Raw genomic sequence first — 16,869 nt, 5'->3', positions numbered from 1 at the left:
TGAGTAAACAACAATATTTTTAGACTGAATATATGTACAATCTGGTTCGTGCTGTTTAGATTTCAGAACCTACATTTAGGTATCCAATTAGCATGAAGATCAAAGACATCAAAACACAGCCAACCTAGAGATAAATGTAGGTTTTACACGTGACTATAATACTGTGATGATAAATCCAACTTTAATGACTCTGTATTTTTATCAGAAAACAAAAACCTAACTGCCCATCGTCACAACATTTGTCTGCATGATTCATAAGTAGGCTTATTCACGTCGTACTCAGATCACGCCTATATTTAAACTTCTCTTTGATTTCATCTGCAAACGCTGAAAGTATATCTTGAATAGTTGTGACTTTAATGTGTTGACAAAATCTGGCCATAGACAGACAGAAAGCATTCAAAATGTCTTTTATGGAGTTTATGTTATAGTAGGTTTCACACACACACATACAGACAACACCAGCTATGACATTGCTGCCGGTCAAACAGACATTAGGTTTACCTTAATGGTATCCAAGCAACCATGTTCCTCAGCAAGGACAGTGACAATGTCATCCATGCAACCTAAGGAGGACAAACAACATCGCCACTTAAGCCTAAACGAGACTAGAGGCACAATTTTTTCTGTGCTCTGAATAACCCAGATGACCTTTGTACTCACCCAGGGTTAAAATGAATTTCAGCCTCTCGCTTATATCAATATTCTGCAGGAGTCTTCTGCCCTGCAATTGATTCGATTTTAAGATGGAATTTCTAAACAAAAATCCAAAATCTTGCATGAATGTTTATTAAGAATTCTTACCGCACACAATTCAAAGAGCAAAATGCCGAGCGACCAGACATCAGACTTTGGTCCCGAGGGCAGAGGAGCTTCATCACGGGAAGGGTCACTGGGGTGGAAGGAGCCCTGAGCGATCACCTCTGGAGCAAGGTATGATGGGTACCTGAGGCAAAAATGACAGAGCAGATAAGTATTGCACTTTTATAAGCCTCAGAATAAGACAAATTATAAACAGCAAGTTAATTAAGGCTTTAAACCCCACAGGGAATTTGCTGAATTTCTGTTTTATATCTAATATGACATCTTCTTTATTACTCTATGTAAAGTGTTGTTATTGTTCTTGTTAATAAATGATGTCCAAACAGCTGTTCCTCAAAGCGAAAGCTGTTTGTCAGTTACATTTATTGAACTTTCAACACCAAATGTTTCATGAAAGTCACAGGAATGTGCCATCATTTCTCTTCTCAGTCTGCAAAAGGATATTACACAGATACTTGGTAGAACATGAAGACCTTTGGATTGTGATCAAAGCCCAAAGATCTGTTACAGTTCCTTAATCAGGATGCCCTAAAAGCTGGTTTCTGTGAAAAAGGATATGAGCCAATTATGCATCATTTTTACGGTCAATTGCCTGTTTTTTGTTGAGTAACAGAAACCAGATATGCGTGAAGACTTGACCCTTTACACTGAGCTAACTGAAGGAAAAAAAGAGAAGAAAAGGACTTACCCAATGGGAAAATCCACATCTGCCCCGTGATCAGTCATGTGATAAAGGCCGAACTTTGCCAGCTTGACGTTCCCCTGCAAAGACAAGCTCGACATTAGAGTGCAAGACCTTTTTTTCCAATTTCTTTAAAACTAGACAGTAACTCAGGCTAGCGTAAACCTGATGACTTTGATAGAAACAGTACCTTGCAGTCCATGAGGACATTGTTTGGGCCGAGGGCTCGGTGCACCAAACCATTTTTGTTCATAAACTCCAGGCCTTCAAGAACCTCATAGGCTATTTGCAGCACCTTTTCTGCACTAGCACAAACAGAAACCTTTTTTATTGTTAATGCGCTGAAAAGTGTACATCACATGAAAAACCTTATGAACAATAAGGTTTAAAGGGAACTGTTCAAAAGTGAAAGTAAAGAAAGGTAAAATAACAATGAATCATTCACATCAGTCACATTCACATTTTTTGTGTATTGCTGTCTGGTTAGTTTTGGTCGTTTTACCTGGGTGCGTTTTCTGGTTTTTGGAAAATGCTTAAACAGTTCTCATAGTGTTCAGCAACAACGATCAGCCGTTCTGAAGAGCAAGAAAAAAAAGATAATGATTATTAAAACCAGCAATAGGGTCACTATTGATAATACACCTGGACTAATTCTCAGACTAATGTAACTAATTCTGGACTAATGTAACTGTAACTTCGGTCGTTGCTGTGCTTTTTGGAAGTCGAATTTCCCAGAGGAACCCACCCGAGGGATTAATAAAGTTCTATCTTATCTTATCTTATCTTAATTCGAAATCTAGCAAGAAGGATAAAAGGTTGAGATACAAATACAATCAAGACTTTTGCTGTCGGAAAGGCAAATTTCAGAAAGAAAAACAAAAAACTTCTGGATTTGTATTTTCCAAATGTTCACAACCATTATGTAAGGATGGTGTTTGAAGGACTCCTTAATGACATACTATGTAGTACATGTCATGTTTCCCACTTGTAAATACATAGATATACATTCAGTGGCCACTTTGTTAGGTACAACTAATTAGAAAAATCACATAGCAGCAAATCAACACATTTAAGCATGTAGAGTCAAGCCAATCTACTGAAGTTCAAACTGAGCGTCAGAATGGGGTAGAAAGGTGACCTCAGTGACTTTGAACATGACAATGGTTGTTGGTGCCAGATGGGCTGGTTTGAGTGAGTGGCAATTCTCTGGGAGAAAATCCTTTGTTGATGTCAGAAGTCAGAGAAGAAAACTCTAATAACAACTTGGAGCATCGCTGAATACGCAACATGTGGAACCTTGAAGCAGATGGGCTTACAGCAGCAGAAAACACCAGGTGCTAATCCTGTCAGCAAAGAACAGGAAACAGGCTACAGTTTGCACAGGATAAGCAAAACTGGAAACAAGAAAACTGGAAAAACGCTGCCTGATCTGATGAGTCTCAACCTTCAGATGGCAGGCTCAAAATCTGACATAAACAACATGAAAGCATAGATCCATCCTGCCTTGTATCAACAGTTCTGCCTGGCTGGTGTATTGGTGGTGGTGTGGGTAATATTTCCTTGGCACACTTTGAACCCCTTTGCTTACAGCAGAGTCATGTGCTTTATAGGTATTCCCAAAATTCATAAATCATAGCAAACATGTATCCAACACAAGCGTGTCATTAAACATGTTATGTGTCACCACTTTAGTAAGTTCTGTACTGAAAGCCCAAATTAATAGCTTCAATTTAGATAAGTTGTTTAAGTGCTTAATATGAAATGTGATGACAGGTTACACATTTTTATTTTAGCACTACAAGAGACAAGACAGAAAGCCATACCGTGCTTCCCTCTGGAAATGTCCACATACTGGCAGAGTCTGGGGTGAGTGATGGTTTTGAGAATCTGGAAACGTCCCAGGATTTTGATGGAGTTGGGAGTCAGAGGGAGTCCATTGCTTCCACAGACATCATGTGGAAGAGCTGAGGCAAAGAAGGTAAAGGCTCCTAGCTGGGCGTCTTTAAGGGAGCGCATTGTGCCACTGGCTTGAAAAACAGATAAAGGGAAACAGCAAGGGGAAATTATGCGTAAAACATGAATGAAAGAAACATTAATCAATACGGTGATGTGGTATATTATCCAACTTCACCCTTAATGTAATTCAACACAAAACTGAGGTAAAGCCCATGATTGGAGCAAAAGGGTTAACACTGACTTTGCTATTGCAACACACTTACACCAGTTAGTTAACAGAAATATCGTTTCGGAAGCAAAAGACAGAGTGCGAGAGGGCAACGATGCTACTGAATGTATGAAGTTATGAAAATAGCTGTTATGTCAGATGTGGAGCCGTCGTTTAGTATGCATTACCTCAAAAAATGCGTCCTCTCTAAAGACGAAGCTGCATAACCATGTAAACGAGTAACCTGAAATTATTATTGAAATGAATTATTTTTCCTGTTTCTGCGACGCGATGAAAACAGCTGAGCGAACGTGATCGACGACGTTTATTTCGTGCGACGAGGGGGGGGGGGCGCACAGAAAATACTTTGCACGAGCGAGACAACGGTGTTAAAATTTCATCAATGAAAAAAAAAAGACAGAAAAGTCACTGAAGAGTAGTTTTATATGTACTTTTCCTGTTTGTGGTCTATTTTTTTAATCTGTTAATTATACACAGGCAATTGCCGAGACAACTTTAAGGCTTCCCTAATGTCCGAGCCATAGAACATATGGCTAGCGACAGCAAACGGCTAACTGCACCTGCTTCCTATCCGTATGCTGCTGCGATCTACACAGTGGGGCCTGAACTGGCGAATCTGCGGCTGCCTGTTTGCTAGCTCCGTTAGCAAGGAGGGATAGCAGCTGTCACGCTCCCCAGTTGAAATCGTGCTGGGTTTGCTGCCGCTCAGAGTTCATGTAAGTTTAAAAAGGCTCTGTGCTATATTTTCTGTTTCAACCCACCATTGTTGTATTTTTTATTGTCAATGATGTCTAACCCGCGCTTATACTAAGTAGCTTAACTACACGAGAGCTAGCCTAAAGTGGAGTTTATTCCCAAGTTGGTCGAGAAAACTGTATTGTAGCTTACCTCCTAACTGATGCAACGTTAGCTCATGTTAAGCGCACAATAGTGAGCTGTCACGAATACACAGTTAATCCAAATATAGGAATAAACACACCAAAGTGTTTTAACATTTTCATTTTGTTGTAATGCTGGTGACCTTTACTGTTCTAACACGGCAGCCATGGTTTTATTTTCATTATTTTACCTTTTTCTTAAATCTGTAAAGTGAATTTAACTTTATATACACACACACACACATACATACATACATACATACATACATACATACATACATACATACATACATACAAATAGTGGGATTAAAAAAATCTTCACAATAAGAAAAATAATTTTTGAGTTATCATATTAAACCCTTAAATGTATGGGGCATTTGAGATATATGGGACTTTTGAAATTCAGATCATTGCTTGTATTACATCGTTATTTTCTGTAGCATATTAATAGTAACAAAACCAAAGCAATACAGGATTAGTTTATGATCATGTTACAATGTAATGGTCTTGATTTTGATTGGTTTTGTAATTCTTGAATATTAATGTGAGCTAAATTTACTCTTAGCCTATCACAGTTTGCCGGCCTTTATCATACCCATGCTTAGACAACTGCTGCAGGATAACTGTCATTGTTCACATACTTTCATGCATACTTTTCTTTTATGTGAAAGGTTTAAAATGTGCATCTGTGAATGTTCTCGAGGGCAAATTTAACACATTGTTGTAGTCATGAAACTGGGGTATTACAGCAAATACATTTATCACCTGATGTACGCTGGCCCAAAGACACATTTTCCCCAGAATTTAAGCCATTTAGTCAATTAAGAATTGGAAAGTCTAGAACCCCCATATGTTTTCTGTTATTATTCATATTCATTTGTCTCTGGGCTAGCCACTGGGAATTAAGCTGGCAGAAATCTTTGTTACGTGCTCAGCTCAGTGGGACCCCAACGCGCATGCTCTATGAGCCAAAATTGCAGAAATGTGGAGAACATCTGGGTACCTCATGGAGGAAGCTTGGATGCCTTTTTGGATCACTGAGCAACTTTTATTCAAGTTTAAGAACCGTGAACTGTGTTGTCTCTGGTATCCAGTTCTCATTTAGGCCTGTATGATACAGAAAAATATCTTATAACTATCATTTTTTTCATATCAGTTGTATATTAATGTGTAAATATGTAAAATTTAACAAACTTTTAAATATAAACAAAAGAAAACATAACAAAAGACATATTCACTCTGTTGTAGTCCACTTTGTCTCCCACAAAGGATTGCAGTAGTGTCCCACTGAAGTGGGAAGTGAGGCTCATGCATGGATCAGATATGTGACTTTACCATTTAACTACAAATTTGATGTGGTAGCGAAGTATGACACCATTGTCTCTCTACACTCTATGTACAGCTGGGAAAGTGTCGCTTGAGAGAGATGTTATGTCCATGAATTTGGACGTTGGATGGGTCAGTTAGCTGCTTAAATCTGATGTTTTTAAATATCCTTACTGACATCATGTCTTGTCATGGCGTTATCTGCCTTTGTGGGAGCATGGTTTTGACACAGTTTGCAGTGCACCCAGTTCTGCTTCTTTTTCAGACTTTTAATGGCCAAAATATCTCCACACTATCAAGTTACTTTGACATTTTAGCCATGTCGTCTTGCTTTGAACCTCTGGCTGTGTCCATTGGGTTGTCACTCGAGTTTTCCTTAATGTTATCTCCCTCATGCTTAATTTATGGTGCTGCGATTATGTCCGTTTGTGTACATATTTTCTTACGGAAAGCCAGTAGAGAAGGGCTTTCAACCAATGCAAATGTGCTCAGTGCCGTCAATTGAATGCTGAGTGGTTGACAAGTCTGCAGGAACAGGCGAGGGAGTGACACTGTCTAAGACAGCACGAAAACTAAAGACAGTGGCTGGAGTGGACACTTTTCATTGTCTTTAACACTCTGTTTGTCTTCAACTGTGGCTCAAGGACCAACAACACGAACAAGAGTAGGCTATAGACTAGTTGTACCACATATTTTCGACACTGCACCATTTGACAACAGATGCTCTCTGCAGGTAAATGAACAGCCCGTAGCTGTATACGGACTGCCAACGTAGTAACACTGCTGGACCATAATTTCTTTTTCACACTCCTAACATACTGGTGTGCACGACTCCAGTAGCCTAAACATTAGTACATGTGCTGCTGCGAGGAGCTTCTCCTAATATGACATCGCTCTAACTCTATTCCAGCCACACCATTGCTGTTCTCACTGGCATTGGCTTTTTGTGTTGTTTGTCAAATTATAGAATGAGTTCTGTTGACTATTTATTGACCATGTCCCATATTGCTATTGAAAAAAGTTATTTCACAATTTTCTATTTTTATCCTTTTATCGCTTAGGCCTGTTCAACTTAATACATCAATGGTGGAAATACAGCCTAATCAGATGACTCCAGGGAACATGATGCACTCACAATATATAGACGAGCTCCATTATATCTTTTCTAACAATGTGATTGTCAGTGTCCAGAGAAGCAGTTCTGTGCCAGAATGTTTCTAGTGGTGCAAAAGTTTATCTTTAAACTTTTCTGCGAATGTTGCTCCAACTTGTGATGCACTGATGCATCGTGAAATGTAGTGTTAGGGCATTTGCAATGTCAGAAGAGCAGTTTTGGGTGACTCTGGTTTCTAAGTTAGAGTTTTAAAAAAGTCGCTTAAAGTAGCTTAAAGTTGGAGCGCTTTTGTGTTACTTCTGCCAGCCTAGATTGGTATGGCATACTTTTTTTTTTTTTTTCAAGAAAACTTTAACCGTTTCCACACATAAACAGCAACTCGTAAATTTATCATTTTTTTTATTTCCACTGCTTAGAGCAATGGTCTGTGAGAAGACAAATGTCCACATTGGTTTGCTCTGCCCTTCCAGCTGCAGTGCGTGGAGAATTTACATTACTGTGGACATCATATCTTAGCCATGCCACAATAAAAGCCACTTAGTGTACTCCTAGTGCCAGTCCCAAGCTCAGATAATTGGAAAGGGTTGAGTCAGGAAGGGGTGATAAAGGGCACCATTAGAAATGAGCGTTAGAACTCTAAGAAATTGCAGGGCAGCAGAAAGGAGGTGGAGGAAAAATAAAAATACTATCAACCATCAAATATTTTGCGAGCAACTTAAAATGTACAATAATACATTAAGGAACTCAAGAAATTCATACTTCGCCAAAATAATCAGTAATAACAAAAATAATCCCAAGGTCCTCTTTTCCACCATAGATCACTTATTTAACCCTGATTTTAACAGCTCCCACTCTGTGAGCAGTTTGCAGACCACTTCAGGGGAAAAATCAGCGCCATCAGATCTGATATTTTATCTAATCGCGATATGTTTGTAAACACATCTGATGGCTCGATTGTACCTGAGGAGACACTGGACAGCTTTGTCCTGGTTAATGCTGAGAACCTTCAGAAAGTTTTCTCCACAGTGAGACCCACCACATGTCTTTTAGATCCAATCCCTTCTTCACTCTTTAAAACACTTTATGGATTTTTTGAGGCTGAGCTTTTATACATGATGAATTGCTCTCTTCAGTTGGGTGTCTTCCCTGCTGCCTTTAAAACGGCGGTGGTGAGGCCCCTTCTGAAGAAGAGCAATTTGGATTGTAATGATTTTAATAACTACAGACCTGTATCCAACTTACCATTTTTAAGTAAAATCTTAGAAAAACTTGTTTTTACTCAGATTACTGATTTTCTCAATGATAGACAGATCCTGGAGATATTCCAGTCTGGATTTAGGGTGAACCACAGCACAGAGACGGCTCTCCTAAAGGTTTTAAATGATCTTAGATGTAACTGGGACTCCCAAAAGCTCTCAGTCCTGGTGCTACTGGATCTAAGCGCAGCCTTTGATACAGTAGACCACGCTATTCTTTTAAACAGACTGAAACACATGGTGGGCCTCTCTGGTGCTGTACATAACTGGTTCACTTCCTATCTCTCTGACAGAACTTTTATGGTGAGTATGGATACATGCTCCTCTAAGATCCATAGAATGACATGTGGCGTGCCTCAAGGGTCGGTTTTAGGCCCTGTACTTTTTAATTTGTATATGCTCCCTCTCGGCAGTGTCATCAGGAGGCATGGAGTGAACTTCCACAGTTACGCTGATGACACGCAGCTGTACATCTCCGTGTCTCCTGATGACACCAGACCAATGGATGCCCTTTTTAACTGTATCTTAGATATACGATCTTGGATGGCAGAAAACTTTTTACAGCTTAACCAGGACAAAACTGAAGTTTTAATCGTCGGTCCCGAGGCTCAGAGAGAGAAACTCTTGTCTAAATTACAGGCATTTTCACTATGTCCTTCGCTACAAGTGAAAAACCTGGGTGTTATTTTTGACTCTGAGCTTGGTTTTATCCCACATGTTAAACATGTAACCAAAATTGGATTTTATCATCTAAAAAATATAGCCAGAGTCCGCCCTATTCTCTCTCGGGCCAACACGGAGATGCTGATGCATGCTTTTATTACCAGTCGCATTGATTACTGTAATGCCCTGCTCTCTGGTCTTCCTAAGAAGAATATTTCAACTTTACAACTTTTGCAAAACTCGGCAGCTCGTGTGCTGACGAAGACCAGAGGGCGGGCCCACATTACACCGGTTTTAGAATCGCTGCATTGGCTCCCCGTGTGTTTCAGGATCGATTTTAAAGTTCTTTTATTGGTTTTTAAATGTCTTAATGGTCTTGGGCCTTCTTATCTCTCAGATCTGCTTTTACCATACGAACCCTCGCGGACCCTGAGGTCCTCTGGTACTGGCCTTTTAATTGTCCCTAAAGTCAGGACACATACTCACGGAGAGGCAGCTTTTCAGTGGTATGGTCCTCGTCTGTGGAACAGCCTGCCGGAGGAGCTCAGGGCTGCAGAGAACGTACATGTTTTTAAGAACAGGCTCAAGACCCACCTTTTTAATTTAGCTTTTACTTAGCGTTTATTTATTTTATGCTTATTTATTCTATCCTGTTATTCTATTATTAATTTAGACTTTACCTAATATTTATTGATTTTATTCTTATTCATTTTTAATCTTCTTACTCTATTTATATTTATATTTATATTGTATCCTGTTCTTATTTATTTTATCATTTTACCCTGTATATATCCTATTGTGTCATATCTCCAGTGTTTCCTCAGAGGGCGCTCTCTGCACCGGGGCTGTGATCGACTGTGGCTGCTGGGTCTCTGGGGGTCCTCTCAGCCTGGCTGGGGGGCTCCTTGGCCTCCCTCCTGCTGTGTGCCCAGCCTGGAGGCTGCGGTCTGTGACCGGCTCCCGGTGCAGACGGCTCCCTGTTATAGTGTTTCCTCACTTGGCTCATGCGAGCCCAGCCCAATTTTTACTCTTTAAGTGTGTGTGTGTGTGTGTGTGTGTGTGTGTGTGTGTGTGTGTGTGTGTGTGTGTGTGTGTGTGTGTGTGTGTGTGTGTGTGTCTGTCTGTCTGTCTGTCTGTGGGGGGGATATGTGTGTATTCACATCATTTATGTTAGTGTGGGGAGTGAGTTGGAGGGTGGGGTGGGCTGCTTTTAACTATGTAAAGCACTTTGTGCTACATTTTTTTTTGTATGAAAAGTGCTTTATAAATAAAGATTGATTGATTGATATATTTCTAAGCATGTCCTTTATTATTATAATAATAATAATAATAATAATAATAATAATAATAATGTATATAAACTATACATTATTATTATTATTTTTTATAAAGGGAAAGATTAGAAATGAGTATATCTGAGGGACAACTCAACATCACCCACTGTCTCAGATCTTTCTTTTAAAGGGACATTTTCATAAAATCATCCAATATAAAAGAAAATGCTGTTCTGGAATAAACCATCAAATTTGTGCATATTTTAGTAAATGAGATTCATTCTAAACTGACAGGTTTGTGCAATCTGCATATCATCTGCATACTGCCCCACCTCGATTACTCTATATAAGGAAAGTTGTTTGCCTCCAGGTATAGTGGAGAAACTGGTCATGATATTGCAAGATAGAAACCTGCACCTATAAGGCAGGGAAAAAGTCAGATTTAAGAAACTCAGGCTGAAATAATGGAGCTTCTGAATATTGCAGCACTCAGTGTGGCTTAAGTGAGGAAAAAGTTTGGGCATCAAATATGATATAAAAAAAAGACTAGCACACTACAAGAACACAATATCATATTTGGCATAATACCAAGAAAGTAAACAGTACACGTATTGTCTGATTGATGTTGTACCCAAATAGATTCATATCACATACGCAGGGGAATGATGAAATTAACATAAACACTCGTATGAATGATTTATGTACAGATTTTTGAGTACCCATTGTTAGTAAATGGGGACCAATGGATCTGCATTGATTAAAAACCAATAGTGTGAGAGAATACACAGAATTTTAATTTTCTTTATGTAATCAGTTAATCAGTCAGTCTTTTTTAATTATCTCATCAGGTGTAAAGCTTTTGACAAAATGTATATTTGAAAATGCATAATCTGCTATAGGGCTGCACGATTTTGCATAAAATGAGAATCACGATTTTTTTTTATTAGAATTGAGATCACGATTCTCTCACGATTTTCTTTTCCAGTATAAATATTTATTGCACTTATTCACTGCACATCAACTTCGTAACAGTTGAGACTGAACATAAAAACAATAAATAAACATAAAAACAATAAATGTCTCACATTTTGTCGTTGCCGCAAAATGTTGTACTGCTTGTAATTCCATCTCCACCGTTGCTCGACACTGCGTGTATAGAGCAGGTAGTGCAACAATCCGGTTGTTCAGTGATGACGCGACGAATCCGACGAATCCTACTTCCGGGTCTAAACGCTCTTGTGTTCAATATGACACAATGCTGTGTTCCTGGTTGTTTTAACCAATCTGGCTCAAAACAACAGTCTAATCTGTCATTTTACCGGTTTCCTTGTGAAAAGAGAGAGAAGAGGAAGTGGCTGAAGTTGATAAGGTATGTTACAACTCGTAAATGAATGAATAAATTTGTAAGATAAGAGCTAGTGGGCTCTTACTTTAGTTAGCTAATATAGCTAGTGATGAACAATTAAAACCCGCTACTAAAAGACAAACTGGCTTTTACGAGTAATTGTACTTATATAGACAATGGATTTTATTGTGTTTTTTTTTAATACAAAGACGTTGTTGCATTTTTGAAGTCATTTTTATTTCTCCAAGCAAAGATTGAGAGCTAAGGGTCACTTCGCTATATATATGAACCTTAGTTAGCTTTCGACGCTCAGAGGAATAAAAATTACGTCCAAAAAGCGATGTCTATGTAAGAAAATACATTACAATCCCCAGCCTATGTGCCAGTTAATTACCAAAATAAAGACCTAACCAACAAATAGCTAGCAAAGGTTGCCAGTACTTATCTTTCTGGTAAGCTTAAAAGCAAATTAGTACAACGATGTGTAAGAAAAGCATCTGGACTTCTTTAAGTTTTAAGTTTCTTGAAGCTTCTCTCATCTGGATGAAAGAAGCTTCTCTCTATTATTTATCTCTATTTTTTTTTTTTTTTTTTGTATTAATCATAACTAATGGAGGGCTAGCGTATGATCTGAAATTTCTCTCTGTCTTTTTAAACACTTCCACAGACGTGAAAACTTCACCCCAAACTGCAACTCAAGAGTCTGCAGTTGGCACTTCCCTCAAGGAAAAGCTGCGGGGCCAACAAGATTTGCATGGAACGACAGGAAGTCTTTTCAGTTCCCAGATGACCACAACCCTGTTAGAAAAAAGAAGAAAAAAGAGCAGGTCCCAGCTATTGGTGAAAATCAGAGTGAAATATCAGATGAGCCACATCATTCCAACAATGCAGCTACACAGACAGATACTGCAAGTTCCACAAGTTCTTCCCAAAGTCTTCTGGTGCTAGAGATTCAGAATGACATGCTAAGAATAGAGAATGAAAAACTTAAAAAACAAGTAGAGAAGCAGAAGCAGACTTTCTCATTCAGTCAAATATCTGACAATCCTGAAAGGGTCCAGTACTATACTGGATTGCCCGATGCTGCTTCTGTCCTGTTTTTAGAAGCGCTTCTTTCCAGATTTGATCTTAAATATCATTCTGATTGGACTGTCCAAATGATGCCCCTAATTGACCAGTTATTTCTAACCCTGATCAAGCTTAAACTTAATTTTGGTCATGAAGACCTTTCAATAAGGTTTAACTGCAGCAGAGGCACAGTAACTAATGTTTTTACAACAATTGTTAGTGCACTGTATGACATTTTGTATGTTGGCATGCTGGAAAACAACATTCCCTCGAGAGCCAAGAATCAAACATCGCTGCCAGATTGCTTCCAACCATTTCCTAACTGCAGGATTGTGCTTGACTGCACGGAAGTTTCTGTTTGTAACACAGAGAGACTTGACACACAAAGTCATTTGTACAGCCAGTACAAAGGACGGACCACACTAAAGGCTCTAATTGGTGTGGCTCCTAATGGTGTAATAACCTTTGTAAGCAACTTGTACGGTGGAAGTGCCTCAGATAAGGCCATAACAGCTGACTGTGGAGTACTGCAACATCTACAACCAGGTGACATGGTCATTGCAGATAAGGGCTTCACAATTCGGGACATCCTACCAGAAGGGGTCTCACTGAACATTCCGTCCTTCCTCACCAACGGACAATTCACACAGGAGGAAGTGAACAACAACAGGAAGATTTCCTGTGCAAGAATACATGTAGAGCGTTCCATTCAAAGACTGAAAGTTTTCTCAATTTTGCATCACATCCCATATCAGTTAAAAAAAAATATTAATAAGATCTTGAAAGCATGTGTGTGTCTTACAAATTTACAAACACCTATTCTCCGTGAAATTGAATAAATTATACCTGTGAGAGTTCAGAGGTAAAAGTACATTGTCATTTTCTAACTACTTGTGGACCAGAAAACACAACTGTTGAATAAGTTTACTTTTATTATTTATAACTCCTAAGTGGATTGTTTTGTGTGTATACTCAGGATGTTACAACATAAAAACAACTTAGTTGCATAGTTTCAAATTGAGAATGGTCTCATTTGTGATTCGTATAATGTTTTACTCTGTTTTTATCAATGGCTTGTTACATTTTTCATTCCATTCCAGCTTCCTGATTACTGCCTAGTTTTCTTGCTATGCATTTTCAATTAAAATGAAGAATACCAGATACATGTGTTACTCTTTATTTTCAGGAACAGTTTGTCCAAAACATTTTATTTTTTCAAATCAAAAATTAATATAATTTAAGAATTTATCTGAATATATTTACAAAGTTACAATGACAAAAAATGTACAATTTCCAAATAGTTTTAAAATTAACTATAAACATTTGGACTGATAAATTACTCATGCTGATATGAATTCAAAGCTGCGATAAAATATGGGGTAAAAAAACTTCCCGGTAGAACGTTTCCAACGCTTCAATGTTAACAGCCCAAGTTTGTTCTCTATCCACATGCAAGATGAAAAAGTCACATGGAGTCCAAACAATAAAGTGACAGCTTTTCGCCCCTGTGAGATAGAGGTTGCCCTGGATCTGATGCCAGTAGTTGTGATTCTTTTTTAATACCAGGGAACCACTTGCCTCATCCAGCTGTAGGAAAAAGTCCTTACTTTCTGCAGCCTCCAATACAGTTTTGGCTCTGGCTGACCATGGGCATTTCACCTCAATGATGCACTCATTAGAGACAGTCCCATCTGGAGAACCACCAAGCAGGCCACTGTTAGATAAAAACAGTCCCCTCTCCTTGATAGCTGCACCAGTACAGTCAGTGTACAACTGCTTGGCCTTTGGCTCATGAAGGATCCCCCAATCACATGCCTTTGGGGATGAAAATACAACTTAGTCATAAAGGAATTCTTAGATGCACAGACCCTTTTTACTAACAACTTACTTTAGATCCTTCTGTCAGGTTGTACTGTCCAAGCAGAGTCTTAAATAAGGAAGGGGGGTATGAGCGCCGCTGGACTGCACTCAGGACCAAACCGAAGTTGCTGGCTGTGATTCTCTTCTTGCGATATGCTGACCTTTTATAAAGAAACACAAATTAAGAGACACAGTTAACTAAAATTTCCTACTTAACACTTAACAGAATTAATTTCAAAGCACTTTCTTACCACAATGCATTCTTCGTTTGCCCAACTGTTGCTTCCTCAATCTGTTTCTTCTCTTCGTCAGACACAGCCAGTGATGCCAAGAGATAACGAGCCTTGTCTTCTGCTTGGGGAAATCCCAGGTTCCTCAGCACTTCATCAAATGTCTTGGCTGGTTTAGCCTAGATTTAAAGCAAAAGGATTTTAAAGGTTTTAATGGAACCAAGAAATTTTGACCACAGAATAGACAAAGTCAGGTACAGAGTATATAAAATACATGTAAAAAATAAAGTGGGGACAGTGGAAGCAAACAGTCTGCTGTATGTAATTTACAAGAGTTTACATACATGTACAATTTATACCACATGTTAAAGTAAATATCAAAGTACCTGAGAGCATTCAGGACTCAAAATCCAACCCATCCCAGTAAAACGTTGCAATTTCGATAGGGATGCCACTGCCCATTCCTTGTCCTCCTGGGAGACAGGTCTTTCAATTCCAGCTGAAAAAAAAAAAGCTTTTAGTAATCTGAATAAATAATAATTTTAGCATATAAAACACAATGCTTTTTAAAAAGTTAAGAAAATAATTATTATAATTAATTCAAAGGGCAAATTTTAAATAAATAACTGACCTTGTGTTGTTGAGGGTGTCATCACAGACACTCTCTTGGCAGTAATTTCTTCTGCTTTGCATGATTTTACCCTCTTCCACACACATTCCACGTCAGTGCGAGACACATTCTTCTCCACCCAAATCAACAATGCCGCCATATGATGGCACTTATCATTGCCAATCGGGCACTCACAGGAGCTGAACCTGACTGACTGACCCTCAACATGCACCTACATTGAAAGAAAGTTAATGCTTACCCTAATGATGTTCCTTCCTTCCTGATGTTGTAAACCTGCTCAACATTTGGCAATAAAACCCTTTCTGATTCTGATTCTAAACATTCTAACAAACACTTGCAGCGCTGCTCTGTGTACTGGTACCAGGTTAACTAGGCTAATATAACTGGTACTAGGCTAACATTACTAACTCTCCAAAACCTCCATGTTATGTAGATTTTCATCTTCGTTTACTTCCACTGTTATAGCATTGCTGTACGTGTGTGTGCTTTATGAAATACATCAGAATACAGAATATCTCATGTTTAATCGTCGGCTAGCTAGCTTACTCCTAGCTCACCTCAACATTGTAAATCTTCTTTTTCATGGATGCCTGGACACTTCCCTTTATAATTCCGCCTGGGAGAACGGTTACACTGACCACTTTACTAGAGTTGAAGGAATTAAGACCCTTTTTAACCCTAATTGGTACTTCGCTAAAGAAGGAGGTAATCGTGAACAAAGTCACTGGCTCCGCCATCGTTGTTTCTTGAGGAGCACTTAGACCCGGAAATACCTGCAACGTCATCCGTGACGTCTGACTGAACAACCGGATAGAAAATAGTTGCAGGACAGCACTGTGTAGCGTTTGTCTAGGGTGTTGATCATTTTCCTAAATCCCTCGTTTTGAACAGCGTTGATGGGAGCCATATCTTTGGTCAGGTGATAAGTGATAGCCTCCGTAGTTTCTTTGCCTGCGGGAGTTCGACGGGTATGGGGAAGCGCTGTATAAGGTTCCCATTATTGATGTTTGGGTGGTTGACCGGGACGGATTTTCTCCTGTCACTTTCTTGGCCTTTACAGCTTCCTCATCTCTCAGGTGCTCTCCGTTGTTTTTTCAATGCCAGCTGACTTCTGTATCACGTGGTATAAGGCTCTGCCTTTGTCATTTGTTGAGCAGGAAGAGTGAGCGCTTGTTTTCATGCAGCTTATGTCCCAGATCAAAATGCGGTACAATTGTCATCTTTTTCTTTTTTAGATCGTTGTCACTTGGAAATGAGAACGCACATAAGTATGAATTGAGATCGTGATTTTCTAACGACTAATTGTGCAGCCCTAATCTGATATAATATACAATGATTGAAGCATTGACAATAGTGGAAAGCCTTAGTATTTCTGTATTGCCATGCTTTCAGTTGATCTCTTCTTCTGGGGAAAATTCATTTCAAACTTTCTCACAATACAATTATTGCCGAGATTTTTTGTGTTTAAAAAAATACATAGAAATCACTATTTAGGGCAAATATGAGGAAGATGATTGCATTTGTCTTCATAACCA

At 38.9% G+C, this 16,869-nt stretch overlaps 4 protein-coding genes across 5 annotated transcripts in view; 2 read left to right on the top strand and 2 right to left on the bottom strand.

Moving 5' to 3' along the window:
• tbck (TBC1 domain containing kinase) overlaps positions 1–3,986 on the bottom strand; it is a 59,069-nt gene extending 55,083 nt beyond the window's left edge. Inside the window, exons 1-8 of one of the 2 annotated variants that reach the window (XM_085459134.1) lie at positions 3,857–3,986; positions 3,328–3,531; positions 2,007–2,079; positions 1,695–1,809; positions 1,511–1,584; positions 805–946; positions 664–724; positions 505–566 (exon numbers count right to left, since the gene is read on the bottom strand). In XM_085459134.1, the coding sequence (XP_085315260.1) occupies positions 505–566; positions 664–724; positions 805–946; positions 1,511–1,584; positions 1,695–1,809; positions 2,007–2,079; positions 3,328–3,520 (720 nt within the window). In that variant the 5' untranslated portion in view covers positions 3,521–3,531; positions 3,857–3,986. The remainder of the gene's footprint in view (positions 1–504; positions 567–663; positions 725–804; positions 947–1,510; positions 1,585–1,694; positions 1,810–2,006; positions 2,080–3,327; positions 3,532–3,856) is intronic. The other variant, XM_085459135.1, reaches the window with a different exon arrangement.
• A 66-nt stretch (positions 3,987–4,052) lies between these two features.
• aimp1a (aminoacyl tRNA synthetase complex interacting multifunctional protein 1a) overlaps positions 4,053–16,869 on the top strand; it is a 34,462-nt gene continuing 21,645 nt past the window's right edge. The window contains exon 1 of the mRNA XM_085459136.1: positions 4,053–4,405. Coding sequence (XP_085315262.1) covers positions 4,404–4,405 — 2 coding nt within the window. The 5' untranslated portion in view covers positions 4,053–4,403. The remainder of the gene's footprint in view (positions 4,406–16,869) is intronic.
• LOC146707658 (uncharacterized) lies at positions 11,436–13,774 on the top strand. Its single transcript, XM_085459132.1, has 2 exons — positions 11,436–11,569; positions 12,213–13,774. The coding sequence occupies exons 1-2, from the start codon at positions 11,448–11,450 to the stop codon at positions 13,450–13,452; spliced, it is 1,362 nt and encodes a 453-aa protein (XP_085315258.1). The 5' UTR covers positions 11,436–11,447; the 3' UTR covers positions 13,453–13,774.
• On the bottom strand, positions 13,824–16,143 carry LOC146707657 (uncharacterized). The gene is made up of 5 exons (XM_085459133.1): positions 15,335–16,143; positions 15,090–15,202; positions 14,725–14,882; positions 14,502–14,634; positions 13,824–14,428 (listed from the first exon to the last, which is right to left on the bottom strand). The coding sequence occupies exons 1-5, from the start codon at positions 15,471–15,473 to the stop codon at positions 13,970–13,972; spliced, it is 1,002 nt and encodes a 333-aa protein (XP_085315259.1). The 5' UTR covers positions 15,474–16,143; the 3' UTR covers positions 13,824–13,969.

Source organism: Copadichromis virginalis, linkage group LG6, assembly GCF_057382275.1.
Source record: "Copadichromis virginalis isolate Kocher_CV1m ecotype Utaka linkage group LG6, C_Virginalis_male_GT1.1, whole genome shotgun sequence".
NCBI lineage: Eukaryota > Metazoa > Chordata > Actinopteri > Cichliformes > Cichlidae > Copadichromis > Copadichromis virginalis.
This window is presented reverse-complemented; position numbering and strand designations above follow the sequence as displayed.

Coding starts and splice junctions, on each gene's coding strand:
- LOC146707657 (XM_085459133.1), bottom strand. CDS start 15,473: ATGGCGGCATTGTTGATTTGGGTGGAGAAGAATGTGTCTCGCACTGAC. Junction 14,883..15,089: donor TGAGTCCTGAATGCTCTCAG/GTACTTTGATAT, acceptor CTTTAAATCTAG/GCTAAACCAGCCAAGACATT. Junction 14,429..14,501: donor ACCTGACAGAAGGATCTAAA/GTAAGTTGTTAG, acceptor TCATCCCCAAAG/GCATGTGATTGGGGGATCCT.
- LOC146707658 (XM_085459132.1), top strand. CDS start 11,448: ATGACACAATGCTGTGTTCCTGGTTGTTTTAACCAATCTGGCTCAAAA. Junction 11,570..12,212: donor AAGTGGCTGAAGTTGATAAG/GTATGTTACAAC, acceptor ACACTTCCACAG/ACGTGAAAACTTCACCCCAA.